The sequence below is a fragment of the Oncorhynchus kisutch genome, linkage group LG19 (assembly GCF_002021735.2).
Source record: "Oncorhynchus kisutch isolate 150728-3 linkage group LG19, Okis_V2, whole genome shotgun sequence".
Classification (NCBI taxonomy): Eukaryota; Metazoa; Chordata; class Actinopteri; order Salmoniformes; family Salmonidae; genus Oncorhynchus; species Oncorhynchus kisutch.
Genome location: NC_034192.2, coordinates 9202904 through 9226681, shown reverse-complemented (window position 1 = coordinate 9226681; position 23778 = coordinate 9202904). Strand labels below are relative to the sequence as shown.

General features: G+C 45.1%; 2 protein-coding genes across 3 annotated transcripts; one reads left to right on the top strand and one right to left on the bottom strand.

Annotated features, from left to right (window-relative positions):
- Positions 1-9: 9 nt before the first annotated feature.
- LOC109910358 (optineurin-like) lies at positions 10-13780 on the bottom strand. Of its 2 annotated transcripts, XM_020509536.2 has the most exons (13): positions 13652-13779; positions 9561-9706; positions 9163-9359; positions 8728-8886; positions 8376-8548; positions 8153-8306; positions 7435-7550; positions 7133-7282; positions 6836-6920; positions 6549-6701; positions 2821-2963; positions 2651-2715; positions 10-900 (listed from the first exon to the last, which is right to left on the bottom strand). In XM_020509536.2, the coding sequence occupies exons 2-13, from the start codon at positions 9700-9702 to the stop codon at positions 779-781; spliced, it is 1659 nt and encodes a 552-aa protein (XP_020365125.1). In that variant the 5' UTR covers positions 9703-9706; positions 13652-13779; the 3' UTR covers positions 10-778. The 2 variants fall into 2 exon arrangements, with proteins under 2 accessions (XP_020365125.1, XP_020365126.1); XM_020509537.2 differs by lacking the exon at positions 2651-2715 and having other exon boundaries at positions 13652-13780.
- Positions 13781-14993: 1213 nt separating this feature from the next.
- Positions 14994-23778, top strand: LOC109910275 (coiled-coil domain-containing protein 3-like). The gene is made up of 3 exons (XM_020509412.2): positions 14994-15943; positions 16232-16406; positions 22968-23778. The coding sequence occupies exons 1-3, from the start codon at positions 15549-15551 to the stop codon at positions 23274-23276; spliced, it is 879 nt and encodes a 292-aa protein (XP_020365001.1). The 5' UTR covers positions 14994-15548; the 3' UTR covers positions 23277-23778.

The window sequence follows — 23778 nt, the reverse complement described above, 5'->3', positions numbered from 1 at the left end:
GAAACAGCCTACTGTACCAATAACCTTTATTACATATGTTCATAATTATTTTACAGAATCACAGGATTTGTGAATCCATCTGGATACAGAAGTTAGTAGTTAGCTAAAGCAGTACACTCCCTTGCATAGGCATACATCCTGCAGGCTACATAGGTTTAATTATAAATGTACAAACCATGATGATGGATAAAATGTATGTGCAATATACATTTACAAAAAAAAAAAACTGTCTTGGGCATCCTTCCCTCCGTTGAATTTTTCAAAAGGAAATGTCTATGCTGTAATCATAATCTATTCATAACCTTCATCGAAACAGAATTACAGCTGGATTAAATTAAGCCACCCGAAAATACATAATAAGCATTTAATAAACCAAGTCGTTTCTTGCTAAAGAGTTCATTCTAAACTATGTGACAGACAGCTGTCATAAGAAAATAAACGAGATACCGAAATAAAAATACAAATTCCAGTTCTCCATTTATCACCTAACAGTATATTAAACGTGATACATTTTACAGGATGTTTTTCGCCCCTCTAACAAAAAAAATGGTGTCTAGTTGTGCACTGTAAGAATACATTTTATATTATAGTTATATGTTCTAAAACATAGACCAGAGCAACATAGCCGTGAACTGCAAAATAAATGCACTTTTTAGAGCATAAAGGCTGCATTTCACTCTGCCATAAATGGGATGATGATGATGAAGTAGAGGAAGAATCAGAGTTAGGTGCATCTGCGGCAGTTGTCTTTGTTGTTGCTGATGACTATCATGAAGGCTCAGATGATGCAGTCCATGATGTGAATCTGCAGGCTATCCAGGTCTGGTAGGATCTCGTTACACTTAGGGCAGACGTGCTCCGGTATATTCCCCTGCTGCTGCCAGTCCCTGGCATCACCACCTATCAGACACACAGTGGTATGGTAACGATATTCCCTTATATACAGTCGTGGCCAAAAGTTTTGAGAATGACACAAATATTAATTTTCACAAAGTCTACTGCCTCAGTTTGTATGATGGCAATTTGCATATACTTCAGAATGTTATGAAGAGTGGTCAGATGAATTGCAAAGTCCCTCTTTGCCATGCAAATGAACTGAATCCCCCAAACACATTTCCACTGCATTTCAGCTCTGCCACAAAAGGACCAGCTGACATGTCAGTGATTCTCTTGTTAACACAGGTGTGAGTGTTGACGAGGACAATGCTGGAGATCACTCTGTCATGCTGATTGAGTTTGAATAACAGACTGGAAGCTTCAAAAGGAGGGTGGTGCTTGGAATCATTGTTCTTTCTCTGTCAACCATGGTTACCTGCAAGGGAACACGTGCCATCATCATTGCTTTGCACAAAAAGGGCTTCACAGGCAAGGATATTGCTGCCAGTAAGATTGCACCTAAATCAACCATTTATCGGATCATCAAGAACTTCAAGGAGAGCGGTTAAATTGTTGTGAAGGCTTCAGGGCGCCCAAGAAAGTCCAGCCAGCACCAGAACTGTCTCCTAAAATTGATTAAGCTGCGGGATCGGGGCACCACCAGAACAGAGCTTGCTCAGGAATGGCAGCAGACAGGTGTGAGTGCAGATGCACTCACAGTGAGGCGAAGACTGAGGAAGTTCTGGTGTCAAGTAGGGCAGCAAAGAAACCACTTCTCTCCAGGAAAAACATAATTGACAGACTGATATTCTGCAAAATGTACAGGGATTGGACTGCTGAGGACTGGGGTAAAGTCATTTTCTCTGACGAATCCCCTTTCCGATTGTTGGGGCACCCGGAAAAAATATTGTCCGTAGAAGACAAGGTGAGCTCTACCATCAGTCCTGTGTCATGCCAACAGTAAAGCATGCGGAGACCATTCATGTGTGGGGTTGCTTCTCAGCCAAGGGAGTGGGCTCACTCACTAAGAACTAAGAACACAGCCATGAATAAAGAATCGTACCAACACATCCTTCGAGAGCAACTTCTCCCAACCATCCAGGAACAGTTTGGTGACGAACAATGCCTTTTCCAGCATGATGGAGCACCTTGCCATAAGCTAAAAGTGATAACTAAATGGCTCGGGGAACAACACATCAATATTTTGGGTCCATGGCCAGGAAACTCCCCAGACCTTAATCCCATTGAGAACTTGTGGTCAATCCTCAAGAGGCGTGTGGACAAACAAAAACCCACAAATTGTGACAAAGTCCAACCATTAATAATGCAAGAATGGGCTGCCATGTGCCCCAGAAGTTAATTGACAGCATGCCAGGGCGGATTGCAGAGGTCTTGAAAAAGAAGGGTCAACACTACAAATATTGACTCTCTGCGTCAACTTCCTGTAATTGTCAATAAAGCCTTTGGCACTTATGAAATGCTTGTAATTATACTTCAGTATTCCATAGTCACATCTGACAAACATATCTAAAGACACTGAAGCAGCAAACTTTGTGTCATTCTCAAAACTTTTGGCCCCAACTGTACACACACAGCATAAATTATGTCATTATCATTGTTGTAAATCATTTGATGGGGTGAAGAGGAGCAGAGTGTTTTCGTCATAAAATAAATACGAGAACATTTAATTGGCAGAAAACAATATGATGTGCCCTGGCTTGAGCCCTGCTCTCTCAGCAAGGTGAATGACTTAAAGCATTGTACGGTCCTGTACCTCTGGCTCCCTGCATGTTGCCTCCACGTGGCATGTGTCTTCTCTGCATATCGCTCAGAGATTGCCTACAGAAACCAGTTGTAGTCAGGCGGTGGATCCAAAATGGCAGTGAACGTCACCTAATATGACCAGTCTGTGGTCATATCACCAATATGTAATCTGATGCGCACCTGCCCAGTGAATCTATCTCGTCCTGTAGCTGAGTGTTCTGTTTCTTGACAAACTCCAGCTGAGCAAACAGACGTTCCTTCTCCTCGTGAATCTTCTCCCGAGCTGCTCGCTCCGCGTAGAAGTCAGAGGAGTACACCTCCGCCTGGACAAAAAAAATAAAATAAAAACACACGCACACAATACACATTATTAAAAATGACACATAATCACAGAAAAACATTTGTCTATACGTGTCAATGATTACAAGGTGTGGCTGTATTGTTGTACAGATTCATGTGAATGCCATCAACAGAATGTAGTGTTCATGTTCAATGTTTAAATTGTTGTAGAAGTATGGAAGCGCCAACCAATAAGCCCCTGGGGAATAAAATACATTTTTTAAACCATAAAGAGGGATAATTTATGAAAAATGTCAGTTTTGCAACATTTCTCAGAAACAAAACTTGGAATGATGCCAGCAATACAAACAACAATTACCAAAGTACATGGCCCAAGAACACTGCTTGGGTGTGGCTCTATAAATTGATCATTACCCTTGCTTGTGCTGTTGTGTTAAAAGACCACACGTCTCAGAGAAGCCATGAATTGACCCAATTTCTATATTCTGCTTCTTGCTGGTGTCTTGGTCAACGGGCAAGTTATGCTGTTGTTTTAAGTTGTAGGCTGAAGGAAGTGTTCATTTCTTTGTGTAAGAGGTTGGTTATCAGGAAAACATTTATAAATTGGCTTACAGCCGAAATACATGAAGAGTGAGTAACCAAAATGTCTAGGAGATGCAGACTACCATTACCATATGATTATGCCTTTTGCGTAATTTACATAATAACACGATTCAGTTATTGTGCCCTTGCTTGTGTGTTGCAGGCCTCCGATGGGAAAACCAATTTGACCAGCCCTTACATTTTAACTTCCCTTGTAGACAATCCATCTCTTATATAAAAAAGGTGAGAAAAGGCACTAAATTAGCCTACTATCAATATTCAACCAAAGTGGCCTTTCTTTTTGCATCAGCACTTTCACTGACTGATTCCCAAAATGAAACGTGTTCTCTAATCGTTAGTGCTGTTCTACTTTTCATCAATTATGAACAAAATGATCTCATTATGCTGCATAGACCAGTAAGTGCCAGTGTTGTGTTCAAGACCACCTAAAGCGAGACCGATTCAAGACATAAGGGAGGGTGGGCGAGAGAGTCAAGACCGGAAAAATGCGAGTCCAATTCAAGACCATGGTTGTAATTGTGTCAAATCACCACCACAAGAGTTCAAAATGTCCCGTATATCTGTGTTCATATTTCAGAACAACATATAGATTCTTTAGACATATAGAAAAGTTTTTTAAAAATGCATGCTGAGAGAAAATAGAGCCGCTCTACAAATATTACTAACCCAAACACATTGGAGAACAATGGCCTTCTAAGCCTTTAGACAAGGGCTAAGGATTTATAAAATAATAACATGATAATTATTATTTTCTAATTTAAATCTCTTCAATTTTTGTTGGAAAGGTTTAATACTAAATAGAAAAGATCCAATCTGGATTTTTCTTTGCTGGTCTCTAAGGGAGATCTAGCTAGCCAAGTCATCCATTCCTATGCCATCAGAAGCTAGATACCTGCATATACCCTGCACTACACCACTGGCCCTTCGTGGTTTATAAAAAGTCCACCCTCCTACATGAGTGCACTGATATTACAGTTGCTGTCCTTTCAGAATCACCTGTCACACACTGAAGACCTATAGGTTCACCACTGTACTAACCTGTCACTGAAGACCTATAGGTTCACCACTGTCACACACTGAAGGCCTATAGGTTCACCACTGAAGGCCTATAGGTTCACCACTGAAGGCCTATAGGTTCACCACTGAAGGCCTATAGGTTCACCACTGAAGGCCTATAGGTTCACCACTGAAGGCCTATAGGTTCACCACTGAAGGCCTATAGGTTCACCACTGAAGGCCTATAGGTTCACCACTGTACTAACCTGTCACACACTGAAGGTCTATAGGTTCACCACTGTCACACACTGAAGACCTATAGGTTCACCACTGTACTAACCTGTCACACACTGAAGATCTATAGGTTCACCACTGTACTAACCTGTCACACATTGAAGGCCTATAGGTTCACCACTGAAGGCCTATAGGGTCACCACTGTACTAACCTGTCACACACTGAAGACCTATAGGTTCACCACTGAAGGCCTATAGGGTCACCACTGTACTAACCTGTCACACACTGAAGACCTATAGGTTCACCACTGAAGGCCTATAGGGTCACCACTGTACTAACCTGTCACACACTGAAGACCTATAGGTTCACCACTGAAGGCCTATAGGGTCACCACTGTACTAACCTGTCACACACTGAAGACCTATAGGTTCACCACTGTCACACACTGAAGACCTATAGGTTCACCACTGTCACACACTGAAGATCAATAAGTTCACCACTGTACTAACCTGTCACACACTGAAGGTCTATAGGTTCACCACTGCAGAAACATGTCTATAATAGATATAAAGACTGTCTTAATGTTTCCAGAAAGGAATGTATATACACTGCTCAAAAAAATAAAGGCAACACTAAAATAACACATCCTAGATCTGAATGAATGAAATATTCTTATTAAATACTTTTTTCTTTACATAGTTGAATGTGCTGACAACAAAATCACACAAAAATTATCAATGGAAATCAAATTTATCAACCCATGGAGGTCTGGATTTGGAGTCACACTCAAAATTAAATCCAACTTTAATGTAATGTCCTTAAAACAAGTCAAACGAGGCTCAGTAGTGTGTGTGGCCTCCACGTGCCTGTATGACCTCCCTACAACGCCTGGGCATGCTCCTGATGAGGTGGCGGATGGTCTCCCGAGGGATCTCCTCCCAGACATGCACAACTAGATGGAGCACACACACACACAACTAGATGGAGCACACACACACACACACACACACACAAACTAGATGGAGCACACACACACACACAACTAGATGGAGCACACACACACACACACACACACAACTAGATGGAGCACACACACACAACTAGATGGAGCACACACACACACACCTAGATGGAGCGCACACACACACCTAGATGGAGCGCGCACACACACACACACACACAAACTAGATGGAGCACACACACAACTAGATGGAGCACACACACACAACTAGATGGAGCACACACACACAACTAGATGGAGCACACACACACAACTAGATGGAGCACACACACACACACACAACTAGATGGAGCACACACACATACACAACTAGATGGAGCACACACACACACACACACACACACACACACACACACACACACACACAACTAGATGGAGCACACACACACACACACACACACACACAAACACTAGATGGAGCACACACACACACAACTAGATGGAGCACACACACACACACAACTAGATGGAGCGCACACACACACACACACACACACAACTAGATGGAGCACACACACACACACACACAACTAGATGGAGCGCACACACACACACAACTAGATGGAGCACACACACACACACAACTAGATGGAGCACACACACACACACACACACACACACAACTAGATGGAGCACACACACACACACAACTAGATGGAGCACACACACACACACACACAACTAGATGGAGAACACACACAACTAGATGGAGAACACACACAACTAGATGGAGAACACACACAGAAAACCTACCTGAGCCTGGAACACAGAGATGGTCTCCAGTTCCTTCTCCTTCTGAAAGATCTCCTGCTTCATAACATCTATCTGCTGTTGCTTAGCAGCCAGGGCCTTCTCTGCTGCGTCCAGTCTGGTCTGCAGGTCTCCCACCTCCTTAGTGACCAGTGGCTGGAGGCCACACAGAGGGCAACGGTCAGATTCATCACCTTCACCATGCCATACCATTTTGACAAAGGACAAAACAGTGCAATGTGCCAAATTAGACTGATTTCTGTTTAACAGAGGCTAAGTAGTGTGGTCACCTCTCTGTTCTTGCTCTCTTGCTTCAACTCATTGTAGTCCTCAAATAGCTTGGTGTAGGCATCCTTCAGCTGGGTCAGGTTAGTCCTGAGGAGGGGAGGAGGGGCAATTGACTCATGACGACTAAGATATTATTTAGATATAGAAACTCATGGCCTGTGAAAACCGATAGGGGGGAGTGGGATGATTTCAAAAGAGGAGCAGGGAATTTATGTCCCAAGACCCCACCCAAGGGGCCCAATAGTGTCAGATGGAGTAGGCATATGTCAGAGTGTGTGCATGCTTGACTGCCGTCCCACCTCTCCTCTCCAGCCTTCCTCTGCTCTAGCTGGTTCTGGGCCTTCATACTGTCCACCTGCAGCTTCAGTCTGTCATTCTCACTCTGTACCTCCTGCTTCTCTACCAGCTGGGCTTTCAGAGTCACCACGTCACGCTCCACATCCCTACATCTATAGAGAGAGGGAGGGATGGGGAGATAGAGAAAGACAGAGGGATAGAGGCAAAGCGAAAGGGTGGTAGGGGGAAAGGGAATGAGCAAAGGTTAGCATAGTTTGCACATTTTCATTGTCTATGTAGCTCTCCCTCTCACCGTCTCGCTCACCTGTCCTGCAGGTTCATCTTCAAGCCCTCTGCCTCATCCAGTTTGCTCTGAGCCTGCTGTAGCTCATTAAACAGGGTCATCATCTGATCCTTCAGATCCTCCACCTCTGACGCAGCCTGACACAGAACAGGCAACAGTCCAACATACTGACAGTTCTGATCAAGAAGCTAAGGGTTAGGACATTGTAATGGGGAAATGTAGGATGAAAAGTTAATATCCAGTTAAGAGTAATTAACAATGCTAAGCATATTTATGTTCTCGTTTTGTAATACACATGATTTCCAGTGTTTTATTTGGGAAACTTTCTGGTTGGTGGTCACTAGACTTGATACTGAATGTCATGGATTGTTCATATCTGATAGTGATTGACACCAGACTGGAGGTATGAGGACAGGGGACGCTGATTGTTATTGTATTCTGGGACACTGACTCTGTAGCAGCTGATGTTGTGACTTCCTACAAGCCTCTCGGAGGGTGTTTACAGAACATTGGTGCTGTGAGATTAGAATATAAGGTCCTGCTTCTCTGCTTCTCTGCTGGAGGTGTCTCCCTGTTGCAACTTGTATTAAACCACATTGATTTACTTTCTCTGTAACTTCTTTAATTCACCTGGAAAATCCCTGTTACATATTGTACATTAATACATTTCAATCTCATTAACTTCCCTGTTCTTACAGGGTGAGAGACAGGCTGGGTAAGAGCTTATCTGTGTATCTACCTTATCCTTCCCAGAGTTCTGTTGGGGCTCCTCCTCTGGTTCTGGCTCAGTACCACATGCTGTGTTGGCTAGTGCTGGGGAAACCACCTCTGGCAGTAGTGAGGTCTGTGTGGAGCTCTCTGTGTTAATTTCTTTCTCCTCCAGCTCTGTGATTCTGAAAGACATAGGAACATCAGTCTTCGGTTCCACCCAAACATAAAGTCCAGGCAGAAATGCGGCCTACCTGGATCTGGTAGCCTGGAGCTCGATTTGTAGTCTCTCTACCCTCTGAGTCTCCTTCCTCAGGGACTGGAGCAGCTGGCTGACAGTCAGCTCCTCAGACTCCTGCCTGGATACACTCATGTCATACCTGGGGTCCCTTTCATTATGATACAGGTCCTTTCCAGTATCATCCCTCTATACACACACACACACACACACACACACACACACACACACACACACACACACACACACACACACACACACACACACACACACACACACACACACACACACACACACACACAGCAGTGCTAAAGTCAGGACACACACCCTTATAATATGGATGGATGGATGGAGTGAGTGTTACTCACAGCAATCCTGATCTCTATGAAGGAGTCGTCCTCTGACCCCTGACCTGTCTTGAGCTGGAGTTCAGAGTTCATGGCCACCAGGTCACTCTTCTCTGCCTGCAGACGCACCAGCTGGGCATGCAGCGCCTCCAGTTCTGCATTCTGATTGGTTGTCTCGGCCTGGAGGTGACACAGCACAGATAAGACAAAAGTCTGCCCAGCATTATACCCATACACACACACACACACCACACACACACGTGTTTGTACACACACACACGTAAATAAATCAACACTCCATTGTTATTTTCCAAGTCTCTTCTTTTGTTATACAAAATCTAGCTAAAACTACAGACAATCATTCATCCTCCAAACATTCATTTCTCTATTAATAAGCTGATGTCTGGTCTAGCCAGAGAACTAACCTTGTGAACATTAGCCTTCCCTTTCTCTCACCTGTCCCTTCCCTTCGCCCTCCAGCTCCTCCACCTTCATGCTAAGCTCCTGGTTGTGCGAGGAGAGGGCCTCCACACGGCCACGGGCCTCATCAAGCCTCTCCTCCAGGAACTCCTTCTCCTCCCTCTGCTTCTCCCTCCACACAGACAAACCCTCGAAGCGCTCCTTCATCGACATGTTGGTCTGCTTCAGTGCCTCTACAGGGGAAGATACACAGAGTACATTACTGTAAAAACACACAGAAACACACACGGACAGAGCAGTCAATAACATCATCCGCCATTGCAAGACAATCAGAACCTCATATGCCGTAACATCCTAATGTCTCCGACCCATACAATAGATTCTCAATGAGCTTTAAGGCTGAACCACATTCTGGTCCCCTCTCCATGCCTCACCCTTCAGGTCTCGGTTCTCCTGGATGAGGCGGTTCATCTGCTGCAGCGTTTCCTCCAGGGTGCCTGTGGTGGGGCTGTGGCCGGGGTGGGAGCTCGGACCACGGGAGACGTCCCCGTTCACCATGGGGGAGCTGGACGCCATCACTCTACAGCAAGGTGAGTCGGTGTGGAGACATGCAAGTGGACAACATATTCTCAGACCATGGAATACACTAGAATGAGAACAGGGACTCGGATTCGAGGGAAGGCCCATGCTAGGACAATCACGCTCTTGTCAGCAAACACCACACGCCTTGTCAGAGGTGTGAAGGAGTACTATTGCCCGATGAATCATGTACACTGGGCAATATCCGTTATTGAATCATCTTATCAGCAGCTGTCATGTGTTAGGCGGCTCCTCACAGCGCCAATCAGAGAGAGGCCTGCAGCCTGCCGGAGTTGGCTGGCCACTTTTCATGTAATTTAATAAATTGATTATCTATTGTTGCGATGTTAAAGCAACACCTAGCGAACTCTTCAAGAGGTTCAGACCTTTTGGTGTAACTCACCTGTTTTCCAACCTCGGTGGATGTGTTCGTTTCTGCCCTAGCACTACAGAACGGATTCAAATAATCAACTAATCATCAAGCTTGTGCACCCCTTTGGGTTCCAAGGATCGAGTTTGGGAAACACTGGTTGACTGTTAAGGCACGTGTCAAACTCATTCCCTGGAGGGCCGATTGTCTGCTGGTTTTCACTTCTCCCTTTTACTTGATGAATTAAGGTCACTGATTAGTTCGGAACTCCCATCACTTGGTTGTAGGTCTTAATTGCACACAAATTGAAAGGAGAAACCAAAATCCAGCAGTCACTCGGCCCTCCATGGAATGAGTTTGACACCCCTGTGTTCATGTTCTAATTTAAGAAATGAATCTCTCCAGAAATAAGTCTCTCACTGTTGCCGCCTGTTATAGACCCCCCCTCAGCTCCCAGCTGTGCCCTGGACACCATATGTGAATTGATTGCCCACCATCTATCTTCAGAGTTAATTCTGTTAGGTGACCTAAACTGGGATATGCTTAACACCCCAGCAGTCCTACAATCTAAGCTAGATGCCCTCAATCTCACACAAATTATCAAGGAACCCACCAGGTACAACCCTAAATCCGTAAACATGGGCACCCTCATAGATATTATCCTGACCAACTTGCCCTCCATATACACCTCTGCTGTTTTCAATCAGGATCTCAGCGATCACTGCCTCATTGCCTGCGTCCGCTATGGGTCCGCGGTCAAACCATCCCTCATCACTGTCAAACACTCCCAAAAAACACTCCTGCGAGCAGGCCTTTCTAATCGACCTTGCCCAGGTATCCTGGAAGGATATTGACTTCATCCCGTCAGTAGAGGATGCCTGGTTGTTCTTTAAAAGTAATTTCCTCACCATCTTAAATAAGCATGCCCCTTTCAAAAAAATGTAAAACTAAGAACAGATATAGCCCTTGGTTCACTCCAGACCTGACTGCCCTCAACCAGCACAAAAACATCCTGTGGCAGACTGCACTAGCATCGAATAGTCCCCACGATATGCAACTTTTCAGGGAAGTCAGGAACCAATACATGCAGTCAGTTAGGAAAGCAAAGGCTAGCTTTTTCAAACAGAAATTTGCATCCTGTAGCTCCAACTCCAAAAAGTTCTAGGACATTAAAGTTTATTTCCCCCTGGCTACCCCAACCCCAGCCAACCACTCCGCAACCCCCGCAGCTACGTGCCCAAGCCTCCCCAGCTTCTCCTTCACCTAAATCTAGATAGCAGATGTTCTGAAAGAGCTGCAAAACCTGGACCTGTAGAAATCAGCTGGGCTAGACAATCTGGACCCTCTCCTTCTAAAATTATCCCCCGCCATTGTTGCAACCCCTATTACCGGTCTGTTCAACCTCTCTTTCGTATCGTCCGAGATGCCTAAAGATTGGAAAGCTGCCGCAGTCATCCCCCTCTTCAAAGGGGGTGACACTCTAGACCCAAACTGTTACAGACCTCTATCCATCCTTCCCTGCCTTTCTAAAGTGTTCAAAAGCAAAGTTAACCATTTCGAATCCCACCGTACCTTCTCCACTGTGCAATCCGATTTCCGAGCTGGTCACGGGTGCACCTCAGCCACGCTCAAGGTACGAAACGATATCATAACCGCCATCGATAAAAGACAGTACTGTGCAGCAGTCTTCATCGACCTGGCCAAAGCTTTCGACTCTGTCAATCACCGTATTCTTAACGACAGACTCAACAGCCTCGGTTTCTCAAATGACTGCCTCGCCTGGTTCACCAACTACTTCTCAGACAGAGTTCAGTGTGTCAAATCGGAGGGTCTGTTGTCCGGACCTCTGGCAGTCTCTATGGGGGTACCAGAGGGATCAATTCTCAGACTCTTTTCTCTGTATATATCAACAATGCCGCTCTTGCTACGGGTGATTCCTTGAGCCACGTCTACGCAGATGACACCATTCTGTATACATCTGGCCCTTCTTTGGACACTGTGTTAACAAACCTCCAAACGAGCTTCAATGCCATACAACACTCCTTCCGTGGCCTCCAACTGCTCTTAAAACGCTAGTAAAACTAAATGCATACTTTTCAACCGATTGTTGCCCGCACCCACCTGCCCGACTAGATTCACTACTCTGGACGGTTCTGACTTAGGTATTTGTAGTTGTCTGGCTAGACTGTAACCTCTCCTTCCAGACTCATGTTAAACATCTTCAATCCAAAATGAAATCTAGAGTCGGCTTCCTATTTCGCAACAAAGCCTCCTTCACTCACGCTGCCAAACATACCCTCATAAAACGAACTATCCTACCGATCCTCGACTTCGGCGATGTAATTTACAAAATAGCCTCCAACACTCTTCTCAGAAAACCTGATGCAGTCTATCACAGTGCCATCCGTTTTGTCACCAAAGCCCCATATACCACCCACCACTGCGACCTGTATGCTCTAATCGGCTGGCCCCCGCTACATATTCATCACCAGACCCACTGGCTCCAGATCATCTAGAAGTCTTTGCTAGGTAAAGCCTCACCTTATCTCAGCTCACTGGTCACCATAACACCCACCCGTAGCACACGCTCCAGCAGGTATATCTCACTGGTCATCCCCAAAGCCAACACCCCCTTTGGCCGCCTTTCCTTCCAGTTCTCTGCTGCCAATGACTGGAACGAATTGCAAAAATCTCTGGAGTTGGAGACTAATATCTCCCTCACTAACTGATTGCTGCAGCTGTACACAGCTCATCTGTAAATAGACCATCCAATCTACCTACCTCATCCCCATATTGTTTTCATTTACTTTTTTGCACATCATCATCTGCACATCTATCACTCCAGTTTTAATTTGCTAAATTGTAATTACTTCGATACTATGGCCTATTTGTTGCCTTACCTCCCCACGCCATTTGCACACACTGTATATAGACTTTCATTTTTTTTCTTATTGTGTTATTGAGTGGACGTTTGTTTATTCCATGTGTAACTCTGTGTTGTTGTTGTTTGTGTCGCACTGCTTTGCGTCATCTTGGCCAGGTCACAGTTGTAAAATGAGACCTTGTTCTCAACTGGCCTACCTGGTTAAATAAAAAGGTAAAATTAAAAAAATGTTGTGGGGGCGAGGTCAAATCATGACGCCAGTGATCTTAAGGTTCGGGAATTCGGCGCTCTAGAAAGAGGCCCGAGTTCCCAACTCCCGAATTCTCCGTTGTCATGAAAGCGCTGAGTTCCCAGTTGGTTTGAACGAAGCATAATGTGTTGGCTTTCGCTGGACCTGGGTTTCAGTCCTAGTCGGGACTAAGCCCCAAATTCTCTAAAATAACGTGAACGATCAAAACAGGCTAGACTACCGACTCAGAACATGGGTTGACTGACATCTGACAAGGCTAACCTCCTTTTCTCATATTCCTTTCACATTTGACATTCTACCTACATTCGACAATAAAACAAGGTACCATATTTGGCTACTTCTTCAGCTAGCTTGGGTAAAAACAGGGTGAAAACGAAATCGTAGTTCCAGTGCGTCACATTACACCAGGGCCTAACAAATTAATCGTAATTTCAATACTCACATGTGATTAAAGTACACCTCGAAAGAACTCGGATACTTCTTGTTGAAGATCAGACCTTAACACTTCTGTATCGTTTTCTTCTGACTTGTTATTGGTTTACAGCATTTCCTTGTCTTAACGTCACAATAAAGTGTGTGTAAACATTGTATCACCTGCGGAAAGGATCAAATCTCCAATCAGATGGATGGGCTTACGGTGATTTTCCTTCAAAAGCCGTAGACGCATCTATATATTTTGCAAATCAGTGAATATGCTGCGTTAGTGACGTCCTCGAACTGGCCTACAAGAGCGTACAGAGCAGCTGACGGTGACGTCATGTAACTGCAATTCCAGCGGGTTTTCCCTTTGGGAGTGACCTTGCACTTTTGGGAAAGGAGTGACATTTGCCTGATAAACCCAATACATATGAGATCAGAAAGCCGACTCCCCAGTCATTTATTTAACAATTTCATTGGAGAATTGAGAATTTATTCAGCCTATATTGTAGACTATTTTCTCATCAGTCTAATCAAATAGAAAAACCTTTTGCCTAATTTCCCCACCATCCGCCTACCGCACTATGGCACTGTATCAAAATAAAAACACAGAAACTGAGTAGTAAAATGAGTGTATGATTATGAAGGATGAGCGGCTATATGGGCACCCCTGAATGAATAATACAGTGGGGTATAGTTGGCTTGCTTTGGACCACAAACTAATGTTTTTGGTTTGCAGGTCATTCACATGTCCACTAGATGGCAACATTAACTTGGAGAGAAAAAATGTGTATGGAATGTCCCTGCAGCAAAGTAGGCTCTTGTCTCTTGTGCGCCATGCGTTCATCCACGTGACATGGGTGTAAATCAGAGGAGACTGGTGGGAGGAGCTATAGGAGGACGGGCTCATTGTATGGCTGGAAGGGAATCAATGGAACGTATCAAACATATGGAAACCACATGTTTGACTCCGTTCAATGTATCCATTCCAGCCATTTCAATCCCCCTATAGCTCCCCCCCACCAGCCTCCTCTGGGTATGTATGTTTCGCCATATGATATTAAAAAGTAGGCCTACATTATGTCATTGGCTATTTATTAACAATCACATATTATCCGACTAATGCTTACACACATTTGGTCAAGCAAGCATTCCTACTATTCTTTGACAAAGACTTTAACGCACAACATAGACAAGAGTACATGCATTTGATTTGCCTAAGAAAGCACACAATGCTTGACGTGTCAAAATGAATAAACAAGCAACAACAACAACAGCAAAGGCTTTACGCAGACTCGAGCGCATGCCTGCATTCCTCCTCTCCATTACAAATATGTCTTTAATAAGCCTATAAAAACGTTGTTGTAGTAAAACCGGGCGGTTCAATGATTGGCTGTGTAAACTTTGGGTCAGTCTGATTGGTCGGAGAGATCTTTGCGAATGAAGGGGCTTTGAGGAGCCTTCGGGAATGTCTTTGAATGGGACTGGACTTGCGCTGCATCGGGCAAAAAAAAATGCACACTTAAACACGGGATCATAACATTGGATTATCTGTCTGTGGATATACTTGAAGTTCTCTGTCTTTAACGGAATTAACAGTTGACAAACGTATGCCACTGCTCAAGGAGACCCAGATTAAAAACCGGGAGCAGGTCTGTTTCGCTCTGTGTGTGATCTGTCAAATAGTTTTCATCCAACATTTTACTGGAACCAATGAAGTTTTAACTGACTACAATTCAACGGTACGATAACAGTGCCGTTATCATATGCCCCTATCACTGGATATAAATGAGCTGTACTTTTTATTGTAAAAAAAAGTATGATTTATTTATAGAATAGGTTTTAACGGATTTGTGCCCTAGAGGAGAAACGAATAACAGGAGTACCCAAAGTGAAAGACAATAATTACGTGCATACCAGACATGATGATCTTTGCGCCCTTGTTTCTCGCTCTTGGCTACATGGCGAGCTTTGCGCACGGGTGCCAACTGCCAACCGAGTGGCGTCCACTGAGTGAGAACTGCCGTGCGGAACTGGCGGAGATCATTGTGTACGCCAAGGTGCTGGCAATTCACCGGGAGCAGTACGGCGGGGCAGAGGGCCTCCACAACTCCCTGCCATTCCCGTACGGGTATGGTTATGAAGGCGCCGAGGAAGGGTTGCTCTACTCCGCAGAGGTGGAGCTCATGTGCGACCAGGCGTGGGGCAGCATGCTGGAGGTGCCGGCGGGCTCGCGCCTCAACCTGACAGGGCTGGGGTACCTGTCGTGCCAGTCTCACACCGTGATGGAGAACTACTCCTACATCTTCTTCCTCCGGTGAGTCAGGATGACCTGGTGAGTCAGGATGACCTAGTGACCGGGAACCTGTGTACAGCGCACAGAATCACAAATACATTAAAAAGAGCGTGATACATCATAAACACACACAAAAGCATGACAGATTTGATAGTATATTGGCCTACAATATTTAGCTCCTCTATGCTCTCCTTTCTGGATGTACTGGGTGATATAATACCGACTTGAGCCCCTTTAGCGGTCAGGTTTTGAACCTATAGGAAGCATGCACTCATTCACTCACAGTGTTTGTTTGTTTACCTCCTACAGGATGGATGAGAACTACAACATTCTGCCCCACGGGGTCAACTTCCAGGACGCCATCTTCCCAGACACCTTAGAGAACCGCCGTACGTTCTCCAGCCTGTTTCAGTTCTCCAACTGCTCCCACAGCCAACCCCTCCAGACCTTCTCCCCAGAATGGGACCCCCAGGAGGACAGCAGGGTAGGACTACTCAACACACTGTATCCACTGTACATAATGGGGGGTAGAGAAAGAGGCGGAAGGAGTGAGAAAGGAAGATAGAGGGAATATGGGTTTGAGAGGGATAAAGACAGAGAGAAAGGGAGAAAAGGGTAGATGAATGGAGTGGGCGAAAGAGAAAGAGATGAAAGATAGAGAAGGGAGATGAATAGAGAGATATGGAGAGAAAGGGTCAGGAAAAGAGAGATGAGAGGGCAGGGTAGTGTCCTCTGGGCCTGAACAGCTGGAAATATAAGTGCTACCTGCTTGTAAAATGGCAACAGACACCCACATGTGCACACACTCACACATACAGTTGTGTAGCAGAGCAGGGTTGTAACTAAGGCCGGCCATGGGAACATATTAAACTCTATGCTTTACAACCTTGTTGCCCCTGGATACAGCAGGTGCTCACATGTAGCTCCCCTCTCTGTGTACATCTGCAGCAATCATCTCACTGACCTTCACCTCTGAGCCACCATCATCCTCAGACACTACTCTGTTGTGTGAGGTGTATTGGCGTGTCTCCTTAGCTATAGAGACGCAGTTAAAGACCCCCCCCCCCCCACACGCAGTTTAAGAGTCAGACACAGAGACCGCACCAACACACAGACTGCCTGCCCAGCTAGCCGTGTGTTTGTGTGTGTCTAGGTCACGCTCCTTAACTAGACTTTAACTTGACTCTGAGATCAAAGCAGTCATCGATTAAGTCATGTGACCTCCTCTGATTCCCTAGGCATGATATTAATGTCAAAACACACTCAGCCATGCCCAATGGACCACAGACTGTCACTGACCTGGCCACATGCTCATAGTCATACCCCTTCAGTGTTCACAGGTGTTAGCAACATGCTAGTAGTTTCACGTGACCATATTTTCTATTTATTTAACTAGTTAACTAGTTAAGAACATATTCTTATTTACAATGGCCTACCGGGGAACAGTTGGTTAACTGCCTTGTTCAGGGGCAGAACGACAGATTTTTACATTGTCAGCTCAGGGATTTGATCCAGCAACCTTTTGGTTACTGGCCCAACGCTCTAACCACTAGGCTACCTGCTGCCCCATATATATGGCTTACACCTCCGTAGCCATTGTTTTCAGACCTGCAAACACTGAAATGGAACAGGTCTCTGGGAGACTGGAGAGGAGGGGTGATGCCATGTGAAACCTCAGAGGTACAGTGGTCAGGTCTTCTCCTCTTCCTGTCTCTATCCCAGAGAGCCTTACTACGTCGGGTGTCGGGTTTCTGATGGGTTAACAGGTTGAGAGGTTAGAGGTTAAGGGTTAAAGACACTCTGCGTGGCGTGAGCGCAGGTGCTGGCATGCAGGGTTTGCAACCTTAGGAGGGCTGTGTCCATGTGGAGGAGCAGATGTGTGTGTGTGTTGTCAGAGTTTACGCTATAGAAATATAGACAAAGTTAATAGGAGGAAAACAGGCTTAAAAATGACACTACAAACCCTGTGGGAACTGTACAATGGAACCAAAGCTCACACACACCCACACACACACGCAGTGGTGTAGTGGAGGGTAAACGCAACACACACACAACCTCTACATGTGTGTAACGTGTGACTGAGGCTCTCTCCAGTGATGTGTTGGGCAGATGGAGGTGGTTAGTTAGGGAATGGCTGGGAGAGGCTAGGATGATGAGGCTACAGTAGTCTGCTCTGGAGTTTTCCTGTGGGAACGCTGAGGTTGCAGATGGACATCCCATGCAGGCTGGCCCTGCTGGAGGGGAAGGAAAGATGAGAGCGCCTCCACTTACACCCAAACCCCCAATTAGCACTTGATTAAACCCCTTCTTATGCACCCCAGAGCGGTTCCGGAGCGCCAAAACGAATCCATGGACACTTTGTCCTCAGAATTCCTTCCCTCCTTCCCTCTCTTCAGACTTCTTCTCCTTTATTGTAGAGAAAAGCCTGCAGGGGTTGATAAATGAGAGATAAATGGCGACCAGTAGGAGAGAGAAAGAGGGAGGGAGGGAGGGAGGAAAAGATAAAGACAGATAGGAGAGAGAGAAAAGAGAGGGAGGGAGGGAGAGAGGGATAAAGAGACTGGAGTTATAGGGAGATGAAAGACAGCTGGGTCTCTGATATGAACAAATGCCCCGTACCTCAATGCTTCTCCAGCCTAAATGCCGCATCTTCATAACAGTCAGTGTGTTCTGTGAGTCAGCTCTGAGTCGCTACCTGATGTCAGGAACTGTAGTAACAATAGTGTAATAACCCTCCCTTTCTAACCCCTTTTAATGGAAGTTTAATTTAGTTGAATTCAGTCACAGCAATGGGAAATACTTTGTCATCTAATGCACCCTAGCCTTCTTCCCTAGGGCATGGAAATATCAAATTAGACCCCCCCCCCCCCACACACACACACAACTCCCCCACACATGCTCTCAGTGGAGTATTCACAGTGTGTACTCTGCCAAACAGAAGGACAGTGTTTGCTCCATACTGTGGCTGCTGCACTGTAACTCAAGCATGTATACATACCAACCAAGAACCAAGGTGAAATTTGACGTCCATCCAGGGAGCCAGGAAGTCGGGAGAGGGCTTAAAAACCTTCCACTAGGGGCAACGGTGAGCACCATTACCATGAAGTAGCTTGCGACTTGCTAGGGTGTTGTGGACGGGAGTAAACTGTGAGCTCTGGCTCCAAGGGTCGTGTGTTCAATCCCAGTGTAAACTGTGAGCTCTGGCTCCAAGGGTCGTGTGTTCAATCCCAGTGTAAACTGTGAGCTCTGGCTCCAAGGGTCGTGTGTTCAATCCCAGTGTAAACTGTGAGCTCTGGCTCCAAGGGTCGTGTGTTCAATCCCAGTGCAATCCTTAACTTAATCATTCGGAATGAATGCCTAAATGTAACTGTTGTTGTTTCTTTTGTGACTGTAACCCTATCCCAAACTTAACTGCCAAAATTTGACGTTTGGATACATTTCGAAGTGTTATGTTAGGAGAAACGGGAACAAACGTCGGAATCTGAAGTCAAATTGGTAAAACAGTGAGATCTTGTTGCACATTCAGTCTCACACACACACACACACACACACACACACACACACACACACACACACACACACACACACACACACACACACACACACACACACACACACACACACACACACACACACACACACACACACACACACACACACACAGTTGGATTACTCACACACACAGACGGTGTTTAGATGAAGGTTTTACAGCTGTTCAGAGACTGTAAGAAGGAGGACCTCAGTTCAGGTCAGAGGGGAGACTGCTGTGTATGTTTATGGGTTTGTGTGTTGCTCGGTGTGCGTGTGTTTCTGTGTGTGTCTGTGTGTGTGTCTGTGTGCTGGTGTGGCTGTTTCTCTAAGTGGTGTTTACACAGATGATCCTCCACAGCAGGTAGGTAACACCCGGATGTTTTGACAGCTGGTGCTGGGTATAGATGGGTGGATGGTTGGGAGTTAGCTTTGGATAATGTCCAAAAGTACCAGGTCTCTAGCCCCGCGACTAAGGTACACAGGGAGGGAGAGTCGGATTGCGTGGCCGTGCATCTCCTCCAGGACTGCCGCGCAGAAGAAATGCCAGACTGCACAGAGAAGCACTAGAACTTCACTGAGTTCACCCCATTAGTTTGCACTATATAGATCAACGATCATTCTGTGATCGAATCAACATTATATCAGCCCCTTTTCAATGAAACAAACCAAAACAAAACTAACTTTGTAAGACTGAGTCTGTTATCTTGTTGTAGGCAGAGGCAGAGCCAGAGCGCAACGAAGTAGAATTCTACTGGCAGGGGTAGCCCATGAGCGATCAGTTCAGATCAGAGCACAGAGCCATGGTGTGCACATTTGTTGATTCTTTGCTAGTTAGCGAGTTACTAGCCCAGTTATAGATGAGTATAGGTCAGCAATGGGGAGAACTTCTTCCTACAAGAGCACAAACGTGTGGGCTACATTTCAAGCTGTCTTTGAAAAGCAAGTTGGTAAAAAGCTTATGTCTTAATTAAAGGGCCAGTGTTGTATTTTGACACAGGCTTGAATATACACATAAGCCAATAGGCAGAGGGTTAGCTGACAATGTCTAATTCTCTGTATGGTAATAATAATGAATTTTATTTTGAAAGTTGTTTCTTGCATCATACAACACAATACAATGCAAGTTACAGCCATCTATTTGTCCCATGGTGTTACAGACCAAGTAGAGAAAAACAACTTGCACACTGCTCTTGCTAGTATCACTGCTCTTTTATTAAGCTTTGCGTATCGACCTGAAGGCCTTCGTCAGAGTCGAGGGAAAATAAACATGAAAACCTACTTGCTAGGTTGATGTCCTCGTTGAGGTTTTACGGACGTGTTTAATACGGTTTATGTACACACTTTATTTGAATACTTATGAAATGCACATTGTTCTATTTGGTAACACATGTTTATTTTCCCTCGACTCCCACCCCATTCAGATGCACTGAACGGATGTGGGTGGAGCAATGTCTACACAAGGGTGCAAATTAAAAACACTCACAAAGCTCTGACGAAGGCCACGAGTCCGATATATAAAGCTTAATAACAAGCAGTGATACTAGCAAGAGCAGTGTGCAGGTTTCTTATTTTTCTCTCATGTTATTCAACTGGTACCGTGCACCTGCAATAAAGACAGCTCGGACATGCGAGTGCCTTTTGAAATTTGAGTTACAGAGCAAGTAAAAATCATGAATTCATGTCAAGCACTTCATAATGTATAAACGTTTTTAAAAGTCTAATGCTATGTAGGCCTGAATTGAACACCACATATTAGGCTGTATCATAGAAATCACAAGCTATTTCCATGTTAACATGTTATGGGATTTGCTCCATTGGTATTGTTGGTAGGCCTACATTATAATCAAGTAGCCACAATAGCTTATTGGCTACTATCTAAAACTGTAAGGGTACTGTAAGTGTCCACTGTAAATGTGCGGCGGAAGTTGCAGAAAAATTCTCACAACGTTCAAGTTTCCGCTCACAAGACCAAAAATTTGCTCAGTGCCCCCAAAAATGTAAGGGAACATTGATTGGGTGGTTTAGTTTTTCTGAGGTAAACTATCACTACACTCTAAAAGAATGCTGTGTTGTTTGGTAACCCAGCGCTGGTTAAATATTGAACACATGCTGGGTTATCTTTACCCAGCCAGTTGGTTGGTGTGAATATCCCAACATGTTGTGCTGTTTGGATTACCCAAACATTGGTTAATTTAACCATCAGTTGGGTTTTTATTCAGTTTTATGCTGGGTTGACCCAGCAGCTGGGTATGCTATTTTCAGGAGGCGTGGCCTATTAGGGGTGTGTCTTTCAGGGTTCTTTTTTGGCCACCCGTGAGAGTAAATGTCATTACAGTTAAAATTTCAATGTTCCTTGAATATTTTTGCACATTATGTTCTAATATACAATTAACAACATTATTATTTACATATTGTAACAAAGTGGTAACTATACAACTATATAACTCATAGCTACAAAAGTGGCATTGTTCAACCTTAACATGTGATGACAATACAACAGATGAACCGGAATTACATTTACACTTACAGGTGGCCAAAAACAACTTCCTGAAAGCTACGCCCCTACTAAGCCATGCCTCCAGTGTTCTGATCTGACCAAATCGGTCATATCTCAATAACCCAGCATCAACAACCCAACTAAATGACCCAATACCTATAACCCAACATTTGGGTCATTCAAAACAACCCACATTTTTTTTAGATTGCACACTGTCCGCACATTTAACAGTCAGCACTCTAGTACTGGACATTAGGAGTAACAGTATAGAAGAGATAAATTATTTTAACTATTCTGTTTTTCCTTCCAGATACCACTCTATGTTTAAAGGGAGATGGGATGCTTGTTAGGGCAGAATGGGGCCCTCCACAATGCCGACCTGTAGCCTAACGTAGCATTAGGAAGGGAAGTCCCACAGAGAGGTCTCGCCCCGCCAATGAGCTGGAAAATTGTGGCCCCTCAGAGCTGTCATAACTTCGGGCGAGATGACAGGGTACTGTACTCGACAGAGGCTCCAATGCACCTTGATTCACTGGAGGGAGATAGGAGGAGGGGGGAGAAGAAAAGCACCAGCCAAGGAGAAGTAACTAAGGCAGTGGAGTTAAACGAACAAAAATAACACACACTGATGGGAAGATGATGTCACTGGGGCTCACACACTCTCCTCCTGATGCCAACCGACAACATACTAACTGGCATGCTTTATTCTGCCCCGTATTTTCTGAATAGCCTCAGCTCAATGTCCCTGTTGCGCTATGCTCAGATAAATACTCAGAGACTGATCTCACAAATTGAGTGTCATGCCTTTTGAAAAGGGCGGGACACAAGTATCATTGAGTTGTACACTAAAAAGTTCACCAGTTAGTGAACCCCATTTAAAATAATTAGGTGAATGACACTTCTGCTAATAGATATTCCAATCCAATGTTGATTTAATTTCTCTCTCTCTCTCTTTCCCTCTCATCCCCATCTCTTCTCTCTCTCACTCTCTTCCTCCTCCCTCCCCATCCCCTCCAGCTCTTGTGCTCCTCGGTGCAGGGGGCTCTGTTTGAGGAGGAGGAGAAGAGCAGGAAGCAGCAGGAGCGCCTGGGCCAGCTGGAGAGGAGGAACAGGCAGCTGAAGGAGCGCGTCCGGAAGGTGAAGCGCTCCCTCCGGAACGCCAGGAAGAGCCAGCGCCAAGCGGAGCAGGAGAGGCAAGGGCTGGAGGAGAGGCTGAGGTCAGCGGAGAGACGGGCTGGGCACCACCTCAATTCCATCACACAGGAGGCTACTCCCAGCAGATACCAGGAGACTGCGTTACACCGCACGCCACACACACCGCTTTAGTCTCTAGACGGGATGTTGTTAAAGACTGCTGGGCAGTCTCTCTAATTCCTGTTGTTCACAGGCACGCACGCATGCATCCACAAACACACACAATACTCATTTAGTGTCATATTCAGCCATACATACTGTAGCTCCTACACATATTACATAGAGAGGGCATCCAGTAGCCCTCGAATAGCAGACAGAGGGAATTAGTATTAGTGAATGATTAGAGAGAATGAGAGAGATATTGTGTATAGTTCCTATTAATACACAGCACTGTCATACAGCTGATGGCTAGACAGATGACATGAATTTAGAGTGAGTATATGATGAGTGAATGACTAGAGTGAATGAAGAAAGTGAGGTTACTTTCTGGTAGGTGTGTCTGTGGGCATTTGTGCCATGTGTTGTCTGTTGCTGTCCTCGTGCCAACACCACCAAAGAGAATGTCCATGAGGCATTGGGATCATTATATATGAATGTATTACTGAAGCTGCATATAAACTCTAATCAGGCATTA